Raw genomic sequence first — 14,612 nt, 5'->3', positions numbered from 1 at the left:
CACTGCACTCCAGGGTCCCTTCAGTGCCATGTGTAGACTCCATGCAAAGGCTGTCCCCAGTCTGATGCTGACCCGGCATCCAGCACCATGGCCTGGCAATGCCTGTGGGAATCCCACACTCACTGGGACACCCTGTGCTGGGGGGGATGTGACCCCCACCCAACCACAGATGGGTCCCACCCCAGTGGTGACAGGACCATAGGTCTCCCCATGGGTACTTCCCACTGGGTCAAGGGGTGCTGGTGTGAATTTGGAGAACAGGGGTCCTGCTGCCAGTGGGTGCAACCAGCTGAGTTCTGGGGGGGGGGCGGGCAGGGCCATGCCCATCCCAGCCCCTCCCCAGTGCCTTGCCGGGCGGCCCAGCCTTGTTCCTCTGGATCCTTTTCCGCCTCCGCGGGGCCGGGAGCCAGCACTCTCGGCAAATAAACAGCCCCCGCCGGGCCCCGCGCCAGCACTTAAATAAACAGCCAGCCTGGGATTGTGAAAGCCCCGCGCCCCCCTTCCCACCACCCCCCGACTGGCCAGGGCCGAGGGGTCTGTGCCCACTGGCCTGGTGTGGGAGCTGCCGGCCCAGGCATGACCTGGCACATGGCATGGGGCGGGGGCTGTGTCGTGATGGGCACGGCCCAGCCCTGTGGCTGGCTAAGCCCCCCAGTGCTGAGCCCCCTCGAGATCCGTGCAGGCATGGGGGGAGCGGAGCCGGAGTGAGCGCGTGGCCGTGACGGCAGAGCAGGCCTGGAGCAGAGCCGCTGTCCTCAGGGGACCCCAGTGTGCCCGTGTCCCTGTTCCCCCACCCCGTCCCCAGCTGCCCTGCAACCCCCTCCCCCCCCACTCCCCGGCTGGGGCAGGAGCTGCTGCTACCAGGCCCTGCTGTGTCCCCTATCTCCCATGCTTGGCCTGGCAGAGCAGGTTTAGGGTCATGGTGTGGCCTTTGGCTGGAGGGGGTGCCCTGCGGGGCCACAGTGTCCCCAGGCCATCCCCGCACTGTCCCTCCGTCCCCCCACTCAGCTAAGCTGGGATTAGTGAGCTGTGCCTGCCGGTGCCGCCGTCCCGGTGTCGTTAATCGGGGGGATCGGCGTTAATCCCACACGGAGCCCCAAGCCTGGCCGGCTGCGCCCTCCTGGGGCGGGGAGGGGATGTGGTACCGGGGGGGCCGAGGAAACTGAGGCACGGCTGGTGGGTGACCCCACGGGGTAAGGGTCAGTGGTCCCAGCCCTTCTGCTCATGCCCCTCTCTGTTTCCCCCACAGGACCAGCTGTGAGGACAGCCCGGCAGCAGGGCACCCACGGGCCCCATGCTCTGCTCGCCCCCGGGACCCCGCACCTGAGAGCCCCCCACACCGGAGACCCCACCATGGCCAGCAACAGCAGCTCCTGCCCCACACCGGGTGGGGGGCACCTCAATGGCTACCCTGTGCCCCCCTACGCCTTCTTCTTCCCACACATGCTTGGGGGGCTCTCTCCACCCAGCACCCTGGCTGGCATCCAGCACCAGCTCCCCGTCAGTGGATACAGCACCCCGTCACCTGCCAGTGAGTACCACAATCCTGATGAGGCTGGTGTGACCCTCAGTGCTGGTGGGGTATGTGGGGTCCCCTCTGGGCTGAGCTCTATCCCCAGCGTGGGATGTGAATGCCAGTCCCAGGCTGGTCCATAATGTGTCCCTTGGGGCAGTGGCACTGGTGAGGGAGGGTCTCCCTGCTCCCAGCCACACCTGTGGGGAGCTGATTTTGGGGGTTCTATGATGCAAGAGCAGGGTGCTTTTCCCCATGTTTCCCTGTGAGTGCTGCTGCTAGGGAAACTGAGGCAGGGAGCGATCAGTGGCCGTGGTGGGGTTGTGTCAATACTTGCAGCCACCTTCATTAGTGGCAGTTTTATATGCTGGTTATTAACGGCCCACGGGCCCTGGCCAGGGTGTCTCTCTCACTCACTGTGACCAGCCTGGGTACTGGTGGGCTTGGTGGGTGCTGTGTCTCCATGGTGGCTCTTTGTTCGCCGGTGGCGGGGCTGCCGTGGGGGAGGCGATGAAGGCAATGAGGACAGTCATCATCGCTGCTGCTCCCGATTCCATTTCCCCGTGACAGGGTCGTCCATCACGGCCCCAGTAATCACTGCCTGCCGTGACGGCAGCTGGGAGGCCGCTGGAGGTGGGCTCCCACCCAGGGTCCTCCCGAACCAGCACCCCTCAGGGTGCCTCAGTTTCCCTGGATGCTGTCTTGGATGCCATAGGGTGACTGCTGGGCCTCTTCTCACCCTGGCCCTACAGTGGTGGGTGCCAGTGCCTGTTCCCTGCAACATGAGTGCCCTGCGGCAACCGCTGCCGGGGAGAACCCCGTGGGTCGGGGTGTGGCAGGGCCCCCCCGACCCGTCCTTGCCCCCGGGGGCTGGTGCAGGTCCGGGCAGGGCCGGCCCTGGGTGCTGTCCCCCGCCGGAGCCGCCCCGGCGGCGGTGGGACCCAGTGGGACCAGTTCAGCGACTGGGTGTCGGCGGGTGGGGCCACTCCTCCGCGCTGGCTCTGGGGCCATTCCGGGCGTGTGGGAACAGGCTGGGGGGGGGGGCGCCTGTGTTCCCCCCTTCCCTGACACTGAGGACAGGGCCGCGGGCACAGCTGGAAGGTGTCTTGGAGTGGGTGTCCGACTGGTGAATCGTGCCTCAGTTTCCCCTTGGCCTTCCCTGCCGGGCACCCGAGGGATGCAGGGAATGGGGGCACCCTGCATCCGCACAGCATGCTGGGTGCTCTGTTTGGGTAGGTCCTGCAATATTGGGGTGTCCCGTGGTGTCCTGGTACAGGGAAGTGTTGGTGTCTGCGTCCTGCCTGCAGGGGGGCTGGTGCTGCCACCCCCTCCTCACCATGTGTCTGGCCCTCACCAGATGTGCTGCAGCTGCCTGGCCCCAGGGCTGACTGGGCTTGGCCCTACTGGGGGTGCAGATGCCCCTCCCGGGATTTGGGACTGGACTGGGCAGCCCAGCGGGTCCATGGGTGCTGGGATGGGGATCTGATGGGTTGGGAGCTGCATGTGGGCACGTGTCTGCTCCCATGACGGATGTACACGTGTGTGCCCTTTGTGGTCTGGGTGCATGTCCGTGGCGCTGTGTGCTGCTGGCAGTGCTGGTGCATGCGTGTGTCATACGTGTGTTGTGTGTGTGTGTAAGTGCCCTCTGTGCCTGTGTGTGCACAGCTGGGGCTGTGTGGAGCATGCACACGTGTGTCACGTATGTGTGTGTCAGTGCCTGCTGTGCCTGTGTATTGGTGACACATGCAGAGCAGGCTCCCCAGGTCCCTGTGCCAGGTGTGTACACGTGTGTTGCTACGTGTGGCAGTGCTGGGTTGTGCCTGTGCTCTCAATCCCCATCCTTGGGGGCTCCGTGGCGCCTGGCTGTCCCTGCAAATCCCCTCCCCTTGCCCGGTGCTGGCCCGTGGTGTGTCTCGGGGGTCTGTGAGGGGCTCCCTGTGCAGCCACCCCCCTAGACCCTCCCTTACCCTGATTCCCAGGCCTGGCTGCGGGAAGTGGGACCCCAGCCCAGCCCCCTCTGCAGCCGCACCCCCCCGCCCCTCTCCGGGCTGCCGGGACAGGGGGCCCCGCGCCCGGGCTGGCCTGTCACCCTACCCGCTGGCTCCGGTTTCCTCGCGCCGCAGCCGCTCCCCCGCAGCGCCCCGTAATTAATTAATTTTTAAAAATTAATGAGCAAAACGTGCTCCCTGCAGGCCGGGGACTGGGGGCGGGGGGCCGGGGGGCCCCGCTCAGGGCAGTGGCCGGGGAGCCCCGCGGGGTGCGGTGCTGGGGACCCCCCGGCCCCCCCATCCCTGCCCGGGGAAGATTGATGAGGCGCTGGGCCCCCAGCCTGGGAAAGCCCATTAGGCGGAGGTTCTCTATCACTGTCAGGGGCCGGGGGGAGCCGCCTGCTCCAGCCGGGAATTCGCCGGGCTCAAAAGCGGCTGAAGGGGATAAATGGGGTCTTTTGAAGTGGGCGGGCGAGAGGGGGGCTGCGGGGCCCCGAGGTGCCGGCGCGGCTGTGGGGGAAGGGCTGTGGCCAGCACCCCAGGCTGGGCTGGGGGGGTTTATGTGGGGGTCCCGGGCATCTCTGTCCTGGGGACTCTGACCCCCTGATCCCAAAGCCATCCCTTCCGGACACCGGGGGGTCCTCCATGGGGTCCCCATGGTTGTAGGTTTGGGTTTTCATCAGCCTTTTGGAGGCATCTCCATTCCCCCGGAGCATCGCTCAAGGAGTGGGGCCAGGAGGATGCGGAGCTGGGGATGGTGCTCGAAGGGCCCTGTTTTCGTGTCCCCAGGCTGCTGGTGGGATGTGGCTCAGGGCGGGGTGTCCCTGTCCCCTCACGCTTGGGATTGCGTGCGGGGTGTCCCCTCGCCCAGTTCCTCTTGGCTCTGAAATTAAGGTTTTGGTTGTTGGTTGTTGGTTTTTTTTTTTTTTTTTTTTCTTAATCTCTGTTTCTTCCTGTTGCCGCCGACGCGGGACGGGAGGGGATGCGGGACGGGAAGGGATGTGGGAAGCGGTGCAGGAAGCGATGCGGGATGGGAAGCGCTGCCCGTCGGGGCAGCCTCCGGCATGGCCTGGCCGCGCGGTGCCACCGCCCGCGTCCCCTGCGCCGTCCCCTCCGTCCCCTCCATCGCAGCCACATTCTTTCCAGCGCTGGTAAATGAGTCAGAGCAGACATTTGTCATGTTCGCTGCAGGAAGTTGGAGCAGCGCTGGGCTTTTGTTCGAAACCTGCTGGCTAAGCAAAGCCCCGACTTGCCATTATTATTTAAACAGGCGCTGCCGCGCTGCGCAGCCCCGCACGAACACACGGACACGAACACACGGACACGCACACGCGTGCACGGCCACGCACACACTGAGACAGCCACACGTGCACAGCCACACACACAGAGACGGCCGCATGCGTGCACAACCGCACATGTAGAGCCACACATGTGCACAGCCACACATGGGCATGCACAGCCACATAACCACACACACACAGGACAGTCGCATGCACGCACACAGTCAGAGCCACACACACATGGACACGCAGATGTGTGTGGCAGCACCTGCATCCTCCCATCCATGTCCAGCCCTGCACATGCATGTGCTCCTCCTGCACAGGGCAAGGCCCAGCTGGGGGGTCAGCAGGGCTCCTCTCCCTCCAAGGGCACCCCTGGACTGGGCAGCGTGGGGCTAGGGCAGCGTGGATGCTGTGGTATGCCTGGTGTTCAGCAGGGAGATCACCACTGCGGCGGGAAGTGGCACCCCCGGGGCCTGTCCTTGGTGTGTGACTGTCCCCACTCTGTGCTGGCAGTGCTGTCACCACTCGGGGTCCCCGGGTTTGTGGTGTCAGCTTCAGCACGGGCTTGTGTGAAGGGGTGGTGTGGTGGGGAGTAGTGGCACATGGTTCTCTGACCTGCCTGGGTGACACACCAGCACACACATGTGCATGCACGTACAGATACAGTGGCCTGTGCACACACGCGTGTTTTCACATTCTCAGCTGCTCCCGTGCTCGGTGGGACACAGGGGGTGTCACACACGTGTGTGTGTGTGTGCAGGATGAATGCACACGTGTGTGCACACAGGCTGCCCTGCATAGGCACACGCACCTCCTCTTGTGTCTGTGTACTGGGAGCACACATGGCCCCTCTGAAGCAGGGATGCAGACTCACGTCGTGCACCGGGAGCGTACATGAACACATGTGCACATGCATGTACGTAGATCCACTCAACCCTCCCGGGTGGGGGGACCAAGGGTCAGGCTGAGGTGAGTCCTTCCCACGGGTTCACCCGCAGTTCACCCGCATGCCATTAGGCAAATGAACCGCGGCCGCCAAGCAGTCCCCGGGACCCCCAGGGCCCCCGTCATCTCCGCCGGGCAGTCCTCGGGCTCCCCAGCCCCGCCTTGAGCCCCTCCCCATTTCGCTCCCGCGTGTCCGCGTCCCTCTGCATGTCCGTGTTCCCCTGCGTGTCCCTTTGCCCCGGCGTATCCGTGCCCTCTCCGTGTGTCCATTTCTCCACCGCGTATCCATATCCTCCTGCGTGTCCGTGTCACCTCATGTGTCCGTGCCCCTACCACGGCTGTTCCCCCCCTGCATGCCTGCGTCCCTCTCGGTGTCTGTGCCCCGCTTCCCGCGTGTGCTTATCCTTGTCCTGTGTCCGTGCGCCCCCCCGCGTGTCCGTGCCCCGTGTCCGTGTCCCCCCGCGTGCGGCTGCGGCGCGGAGCGGGTTAAGCGCGGGGAGGCGGCGGGTGCCGGGAGGGACCGGGGCTGGCGAAGCCGCAGAGCCGGCGGGGCTGCGCCTTCCTCCCCTCCCCCCGCCTCCTCCTCCTCCTCTTCCTCCTCCTTCTCCTCCTCCTCCTCCCGCCGCTCGGGCGCGGAGCGAGCGGCGGGGCCGCTCCGCGGGGCGATGGCAGCGCGGTGCGGGGCGCCCCGGGGGCGCGGGGGGGGGCACTGACCGCCCGGGGCCGCCCCGGCCGGGGGAGCCGCCCCCGCCGCCCCGGGGCTATGTACGAGGGCGCGGCGGTGGCGGGGCTGCCCCCCGGCCCATTCCTCCGCATGGATTTCTATGGGCCGGACCCCCGGGGCTGCCCCCCTCGCCGCCCCCCGCCATGGAGCAGCTCCGGCCGCTGTAGGTACCTGCGCACCGGGGGCAGACGGGTCCCCTTCTGTCGCATCGGGCCGGGGAGAGCGGCCCCGAAACCCAGGCGGGTGTGGGGGGGGGGGGGGGAGAGGGTGGGGGCTGCGCTGCGGGGATGGGTGCGGGGTGTAGTGCGGGGGCCTTGGCCGTGGGCGGGGGCTGAGCTGAGTGCTGGTCCTGGAAGAGTGCGGGGCTCAGCCCCCTCAGCCTCCTCCCCACCCGCTCCATGCGCAGAAGCCACCGGCTCTTTAAACACCCCCTGCCCTATTCCGGGGGCAGTCGGGACTTCGGAGCCGAGCTCGGTGAAGGGGGGGGGGGTCGCCTTTCGGCCCCCCTTCACCCAGCGGGGTCCGGACAGAGCCGGCTCCGCCGAGAATTTTGCTCTCTCCTGATAAAGGCTCCGGGAAAATCCAATTAACTACAGACGGAGCCGCCGCTGCTGCCCAGGCGCGGGGTAGCCCCAGCCTGGGCCCCCACCCTACCGCGGGTCGGGGAGTCCCCCTGGGTCAGGGGATCCTGGGTGTGGATGTGGGGCCGGGCCAGTCCTCTTCCCTCTGGCGGGACCCTGCCCTGTGTTTCCCCCCCCCCCCCCATGCCCCTGCGCTGTGCTGGGGAGGGGGCGGCACGGAGGGCGTGGGGACACCGCCTGGACAGCGGGGGGGTGGGGGGGCACGGGCAGCGCACCCTAAGTGCCCACCAGTCTGCGAGCTGTTCCCCCACGGGGATGTGGAGCCCTGCCGCGGTTTGTGCCCACGGTGTGGGTGGCGAGTGAGGTTTGGGGTGGGGGGCTGGAGGAGTCCCGTGGCCCCGCTGTGAGCAGCCGGTGGCACCCCTGGCACCCAGGGGCCACCACAGCGGCCCAGGGAAAGTCCTGCTGGGTTCTGTGGGACTTTCACCGCGATAAGGGTGGGGATCCATGGCGGGGTGTCCGGCCGGTGCTGTGCAAAGGGTGTGTGGCCGTGGACCCCCGGTCTCGCTCCCCTCATTGTCTCGGGGCCGCTCGACCTTTGCGCTGGCACCGAGCGCGGCCGAGGGGCCTTTGTCTGCGCTGGGGACGTGCGGGGGCTCCCGCTGCCTCTGTGAGAGGTGGGGGCTGCCTCTGAGGCCTCGCTCAGGAAGGGTGGGCGGGGGGGGTCCCGGGCTCCAGTGCCACCCCTTAGTGCAGTGTTCTGACTGTCCTCAGCAGGGTAGCTGGGGGCCATTGTTTCCTCTCTGTGCCCCGCAGTCCTGCGGGGGCCGGAGCCCCCTCCCCGTGCACCGCAGCGCTGGGTGGACGTGGGTCCCCTGCCCTGGCTGGGGCACCTCCGGGCTCTGGTCGTGGTGACCGTGACCTGGCGAGCGCGTGGGCGGCGGGCGCTGGCGGGACTCCCTGGCTCTGTGCCCCGCTCCCGACGTCACACGAGGTGCCGTGTCTCCCCAGCCCGGGGGGTGCCAGCCCGGGCAGGGCTCAGTGGTGTCGGGGCAGCCGTGCTGTGCCTCAGTTTCCTCAGAGCCAGCTGCGGCTGTGCCCGCTGGCCCTGCGGTGCTGGCCGCTAGCCCAGCGTGGCACTGCCCTGCCCGGTGGGGCGTGTTGCACTGGCATAGGAGCCAGAGCTGCTCGGGGGGCACGGGGAGCCCACCCACATCCCCAGAGAGGACTAGGGCTGCCACCATGGGGAAACGGAGGCACGAGGCAGCTCCTGACAGTGGTGGAAGATGCTCTATGAGCCCACCAACACAAGTGGGAACCCCCTGCCCCTGTGGAGCCGTGTGCTGTTGGGTTTTTTTGGGGTGCTGTGGGGGTGCGAGAGGGGTACATAGGGTTGGACTGTGTGTGGCACACCCCCGCTGGGCACAGAGTGGCCTCACATGGCCTTGTGTAAGCTGTGGGTCACAGATGGGTGTGTCGGGGTTTTGGGGACACCAGGGCCTGGTGCTGGCAGGGGGCAGACACCGGGTCTTGGGCAGGATGCCCCATGGGGACCAGGAGGTGCCCGGTGGGCTGAACCCCGTGGCCGGTGGCACGGGCACCCCACGGCTCAGGGTTCCCAGCACCCTCTTCCCTCCCTCCCCCTCCTCCTGCAGAGGCACAGGAATTCGGGGCACGTGGGATTCTCATCCGCAGGGAAGTCCTGGGTGGGCCTCCACCCTCCTATGGGGGACTGTGACCCCTGGTACGGCACTACCACCGCGCCGGGCTGCGGGGACCCCCGTAACCCCCGCTGCGACCCTCGAGTGGGCTTCCCCCTCTAGTCCCCCCATCCTCGTCCTTCCACTCCTGTGACCAGGATCTGTCCTGGACCCACGGCGGGGTGGTGGCGGCGCAGAGGCCGGTGTCCCCACCCCGGGCACCGGCACACGGGGTGTCTCTGCAGGCGATTTCCCACGCCAGGGCGGGGGTGCGGGTGTCGGGGTGCCCCGGGGTCCCCCGGCGCGGGCAGGAAGCAGCCGGCGGGGCCGCGGGCAGGGGCGGCGCGTTCAGCGTTCACCCGGGATCTGCCGGAGCCGCAGCATCTGGTCTGCAGCTGGAGCCGGGCTCCGCTGCCTCGGCCGGGGGGGGGGACAGCGGGGTCCCTCCTGCTGCGGGGCTGGGGGACGGGATGAGTCTGGGCATTGGGGTCCACCGTGTCCGCAACTGCACCCCGTCACCCAGCCCCGTTCCAGCAGGGGAGGTTGGCACCCATCCTGCGCTGCTCTGCGCCCTCATCGTGCCCCCCGAGGGGCCTGATGCTACAGTGAGGGGGGCTGCTGGGGAGCTAGCCACGCTGGTGGCTGTGACCGTATCCGTGTCCTCTCCGCGGTGGCACCGCGGTCCACTGGCTGGTGACGGGGGTGGCAGGGGATTCCCGGGGCGCTGGCGCAGCTCTGCCAGCGCGGGGACGCGGAGGGAGCCGGGTCCCCTCCCCCCTCCGCATCCAGCACATCAAAATCTTGTCAAATCCGCGTTTTGTGAGTGCAGTTCTCCACGAGGAAGTTCTTAAATTATATAAAAGAGGCGATAAATTATAGACGACGTTCGCTCAGTCACTTTAATGGCTCCGCTCCCTCGAGTGGCAGCGGTGATTTATTCAGCCTGGGAGCTCTGCCCGGCGCTCGCCCCCGCGCCCGTGTCCCACCCGCAACCCTCGTGTCCCACCCTGCACACCCACTTCCCACCTCGCAGCTTTGGATCCTACCTTGCACACATTCACATCCCTCCCTCCCTGCACCCTCCCAGCTCCACCACACACGCTTGTATCCCACCTTGCACGCTCATATCCCGCCTTGCACGCTCCCCCCGTGCCCCACACACTCAATATCCCACCCTGCACAATCACCTCCGTGCCCTCATATCCCATCTCACACATTCCCCTTGTGCCCCGCACACTCGTATCCCACCCCACACACTCATTTCCGTGACCTCAAATCCCACCCTACGTACTCCTCACCCTGCCCCGCTCGCTCCTGTCACACCCCGCACATTCCCCGTCCCCGTTGGCGCCTGGGGACAAGCGTCAGGGGTGACTTTGTCCTGTTGTCCCCTCCCTGGCCCCATCCCGTGGCCTTTGGCGAGGGGCCCGTGGCACTGCCGGGCTGGGGACCCTCACCCCTCACCCCTCACTCCCCAGAACCCCCCACTCCATTGGGGCCCCTTTTCCGGGCTGGGTGTCCCCGGCCGGGGCTCCCTGCGACTCTCCGGCCCCGGGGGGACTCTGGCGGCCGTGGGGCCCTTTTTGGGGTGCAGGGGCCGGCGGGGCGGGGGGGAGCCCGGGCTCCCCCGCCGGGCCTGCCCTTTAATATCCTGTTTGACTGGTTCGCTTGGCTCCGCTGCAGAAAAACATTTGCAAACATCCCGGAGCAGCCGGGGAGCGCTTAACCCCTGCCTGGCTGCGCCCCATGCCGGGGCGCACCCCGACTGTGCTGAGCCCCTTCCCAGCTCCAGGGGTGCATCCTGACTGTGCTGAACCCCCCCCTGCCCTGCACCCAACTGTGCTGAGCCCTCCCCGTGCCAGGGGTGCACCCCAAGTGTTCTGAGCCCCCCCCAGCTCTAGGGGTGCACCCCAACTGCTCTGAACCACCCCCCCTCGCCCGGGCTGTGCTAGGGTAGGGGCCAAGTCTTGACCTGGGGAACTTGGGTACCTCTTGCAGGGTCCTGGGTGATGGGGGTGCTTCTGGGGTGCAAGAGGCACATGCCTCGAGGTTTTGGGGTGCAGGAGGGGAACAAGCATGTTCCATGAGGTTTTGGAGTGTGGGGGTACTGGCTGTGTCCCCTGTGCTGTCAGGGCCCAGGTCTGTTTGTTACGGGGACAAAGGCAGCGCTGCCCTTGGGGATGTCCTCCATTGGGGGACCTCAGGATGCCAGCTGGGTGCCACTGTACCTGTCCCCTCCTGGGGGGGCCATGCTTTGGCTGGGCGTAGTGGGTGGCCCTCAGGCTGTGAGGGTCACCCTGTATATACAGGTGTCACACTGTACCTGTGGGGGTCACCCTGTACATGTGCCCAGACGTGTGAGTGACTGTGTGGCGCTGGCCTTCCTAGGCTGGCCCTGCACCCTCCATCCCCCCATCCACTAGCAGTACTGCCTGGGCTGGGGGCTTCTGGGATCCCGGGCCTTTTCTTTGCTTTTTTTTCCCCTTTTGTTTTTTTTTTTTTTGTCTGCCTGAATTCCACATCGTCTCCGTGACCTGGAAATGTCACGTTGCATCTTCCCAGCACGCGTCCTCTCCCCTCTGGCCCCACTCGACCTGGCGCCAGGGCTGGGGTGGGCAGCGTGGCAGTGGGGCTGCTGGGACCCGTGGAGCTGGGGACCAGCCGTGGGGTGCAGGGTAGGGGGTCCCTGCCCGGGGGGGGCTCCATGACCTGAGTGCTGCCTTTTCCCCACAGCCGTCGAGACGCAGAGCACCAGCTCAGAGGAGATCGTGCCCAGCCCCCCCTCGCCCCCACCCCTACCCCGCATCTACAAGCCCTGCTTCGTGTGCCAGGACAAGTCCTCGGGGTACCACTATGGGGTCAGCGCCTGCGAGGGCTGCAAGGTGAGCGCTGCCACCAGCCCTGACTGCCACCACGGCTCCCTGGGGTCCTCGGGGTGCTTGGGGTCCCCGTGCCAGGCGCTGACCGGGGCGTGCGGGGTCCCCAGGGCTTCTTCCGCCGCAGCATCCAGAAGAACATGGTGTACACGTGCCACCGGGACAAGAACTGCATCATCAACAAGGTGACGCGCAACCGGTGCCAGTACTGCCGGCTCCAGAAGTGCTTTGAAGTCGGAATGTCCAAGGAGTGTGAGTGGGGATGGGGACAGGGACAGGGATGGGGTTAATGATGGGGATGGGGTCAGGGATGAAGACCAGGGATGCGATGGTAACACCCAGCCTGGTGTCCTGGTCAGGGGGCTCTGGGTGTGATGGGCCATCCCAGCAGCCCCCACCGTGTGCCCGGCAAGAAGGCCCGGGGGGATGGGGACCCCCTGGGATTGTGTCACAGCCTGGCAGTTGCCTGGGCAACACGTGATTGATAATGTCAGAGATAAATGACGCTGAGAGGCCTCCCTGCTCCGCTGGCAGTTGCCATGGTGCCCGGCTGTGCCCCGGCGGTGGGTGCCCAGGGGATAGGACTGCTGAGGCACAGCTGCCTCCCTGAGTCCTGCCCCATCTGCCAAGCCCTGGGGTCTGGGACCCCTGGGAGGAACTGGCAGAGCCTGGGGGACCAGGAAGTGCCAGAGGGGTTCAGCATCCCAGAGGCTCACCCTGCACCTAAGAGGCGTCCTGGCCCTCTCAGCCTGCAGAGGCTGATCCCTGCAGGGCTGGGGCTCCTCCCAGCTGCTTCCCCCTTCCCGGCTGCCACCCCCAGGGTCCCTCCTGTGCCCCTCACCCAAGGTGGTGGCTCAGCTGCCATTCTCTGTCCCTGGGGTCCCTCTCTGATGTGGTGGCTTTGCAGAGCACTGTCCCCTTGGCAAGGTGTGTGCGCCTCTAATTGCTCCTAATGACTTGGGGGTTGTTTAAAGGAATCTGTGGTGCTGATGGCTCTGTTGGGAGCTCGTCACTACAGCTGAGCCCATTGCTGGTGGCAGGTTCTTATCCTGCCCTGAGGGGCAGTGTGGTGGGGCAGGGGCTGGGTGGCACTGGGGGTAGGTGACGGTGACACTGACCCTGCCATTCCTGCAGCCGTCCGCAATGACCGGAACAAGAAGAAGAAGGATGTGCCCAAGCCAGAGTGCTCGGAGAGCTACATCATCACACCTGAGGTGGAGGAGCTCATCGAGAAGGTGCGCAAAGCCCACCAGGAGACCTTCCCCGCGCTCTGCCAGCTTGGCAAATACACTACGGTGAGTGCTGTGGGGTCCCAGGGGTCCTGGGGGGCTGGGAAGAGTGGTACCCCCCAGTGCTCTCATCCCCCACCTCCCTCCCACCACAGAACAACAGCTCGGAGCAGCGCGTGTCTCTGGACATCGACCTGTGGGACAAGTTCAGCGAGTTGTCCACCAAGTGCATCATCAAGACGGTGGAGTTCGCCAAGCAGCTCCCCGGCTTCACCACGCTCACCATCGCCGACCAGATCACCCTCCTCAAAGCCGCCTGCCTCGACATCCTGGTGAGCACGGGGACGGGCATGGGGACAGGTACAGGGAGGGGACACCAGGCTGAGGCCCCCTGCCCTCTTCCCCCCCAGATCCTGCGGATCTGCACGCGCTACACGCCGGAGCAGGACACCATGACCTTCTCAGACGGGTTGACGCTGAACCGCACGCAGATGCACAACGCGGGGTTCGGGCCCCTCACCGACCTGGTCTTCGCCTTCGCCAACCAGCTGCTGCCGCTGGAGATGGACGACGCCGAGACAGGGCTGCTCAGTGCCATCTGCCTCATCTGTGGAGGTGGGTGCAGGGATGGGCACCTGCCCAGTGCCAGCGGGCCCCCGGTGCAGCCCCGCCGTCCTCCCCCAATGGCTAAGCAAGGAGACCCCAAATGAAGCCCAAGCGGTGGGAGCTGGGAACCCACAGGATGGCAAGGGGGACGTGCTGTTCCCCCCAACCACTGTGTGCCCCCTCCCCAGACCGCCAGGACCTGGAGCAGCCTGACAAGGTGGACAAGCTCCAGGAGCCACTGCTGGAGGCACTGAAGATCTACGTGAGGAAGAGGAGGCCCAACAAGCCCCACATGTTCCCCAAGATGCTCATGAAGATCACAGACCTGCGCAGCATCAGCGCCAAGGGTGAGGCTCCCGCAGCTTTGGGTCCTGAGGGAGCATTCAGGGGACACTGGGGGATCCGGGTCACTCATCATCCTCCAGAAGGGAGGAAGAAGAGGACACAGCTGCATCTTCCAGGGACGCTGGGGATGTGACCATGTCCCTTGTCCTCAGTGCCCAGGGAGAAGCAAAGCTGGGGGTGTCACCTTGAGGTTGATGCTTGCAGGGTGCTGTTTTGCCTTTTTGGGGGTACTGTTTTTTCGGGGTGCCACTTTCAGGTTGCTGTTTTGGGGGTGCCAATTTCAGGGTGTCATTTTAGCAGTGCCAACTAGTGGTAGCACCCTGCTGACCCTGACCCCTCCCACAGGCGCCGAGCGGGTGATCACCCTGAAGATGGAGATCCCGGGCTCGATGCCTCCGCTCATCCAGGAGATGCTGGAGAACTCGGAGGGCATGGACACGCTGGGGGGGCAGGCGGGCGGCCCCCGTGGGGGCAGCCTGGGCCCCCCCCCGGGCAGCTGCAGCCCCAGCCTTTCACCCAGCTCCAACCGCAGCAGCCCGGCCACGCACTCGCCGTGACCCGCGCCCGGCGCGCACCAGGACAGAGCCCGGCACGCCGGCACGGGGGGAGTCCCTGCGCCCGGCCCGGCTGCAGCCCCCCCCCGGGGCGGACTCCTCGGCAGCCCCCGCCGGAGCGGCCCCCGCGGGGACCCCCCCAGCCCCGGGCCCAGCGCGTTGGTTGAGTCACATTTCAGGGGCGTGGGGACCTCGGCTGCGGCCCCGGGGACGCCCCGGCCCCACCAGCACCAGCACCCACGGGATCGCGACCACCGAGCCACCCCCT

General features: G+C 66.6%; 1 protein-coding gene across 3 annotated transcripts; it reads left to right on the top strand.

The window, feature by feature from the left end:
- Nucleotides 1-1,303: 1,303 nt before the first annotated feature.
- RARA (retinoic acid receptor alpha) lies at nucleotides 1,304-14,577 on the top strand. Of its 3 annotated transcripts, none has more exons than XM_062507924.1 (8): nucleotides 1,304-1,531; nucleotides 11,468-11,616; nucleotides 11,721-11,862; nucleotides 12,745-12,905; nucleotides 12,995-13,171; nucleotides 13,250-13,454; nucleotides 13,634-13,792; nucleotides 14,136-14,577. In XM_062507924.1, exons 1-8 carry the CDS (start codon nucleotides 1,354-1,356, stop codon nucleotides 14,345-14,347), a joined length of 1,383 nt encoding a protein of 460 aa, XP_062363908.1. In that variant the 5' UTR covers nucleotides 1,304-1,353; the 3' UTR covers nucleotides 14,348-14,577. The 3 variants fall into 3 exon arrangements, with proteins under 3 accessions (XP_062363908.1, XP_062363910.1, XP_062363909.1); XM_062507925.1 differs by lacking the exon at nucleotides 1,304-1,531 and adding an exon at nucleotides 6,493-6,616; XM_062507926.1 differs by lacking the exons at nucleotides 11,468-11,616; nucleotides 11,721-11,862.
- The last annotated feature ends 35 nt before the right edge of the window (nucleotides 14,578-14,612 follow it).

The sequence above is a fragment of the Cinclus cinclus genome, chromosome 24, assembly GCF_963662255.1.
Source record: "Cinclus cinclus chromosome 24, bCinCin1.1, whole genome shotgun sequence".
NCBI lineage: Eukaryota > Metazoa > Chordata > Aves > Passeriformes > Cinclidae > Cinclus > Cinclus cinclus.
The sequence above is the reverse complement of the archived record's forward strand: the minus strand, read 5'-3'. Positions and strand labels throughout refer to the sequence as shown.

What these genes read in the sequence shown, in the direction of transcription:
- RARA (XM_062507924.1), top strand. Translation starts at nt 1,354, where the DNA reads ATGGCCAGCAACAGCAGCTCCTGCCCCACACCGGGTGGGGGGCACCTC. An exon ending in AGTCGGAATGTCCAAGGAGT is followed by an intron (nt 11,863 to 12,744) that starts GTGAGTGGGGAT and finishes CCATTCCTGCAG; the next exon opens with CCGTCCGCAATGACCGGAAC. An exon ending in CATCTGCCTCATCTGTGGAG is followed by an intron (nt 13,455 to 13,633) that starts GTGGGTGCAGGG and finishes CCCCCTCCCCAG; the next exon opens with ACCGCCAGGACCTGGAGCAG.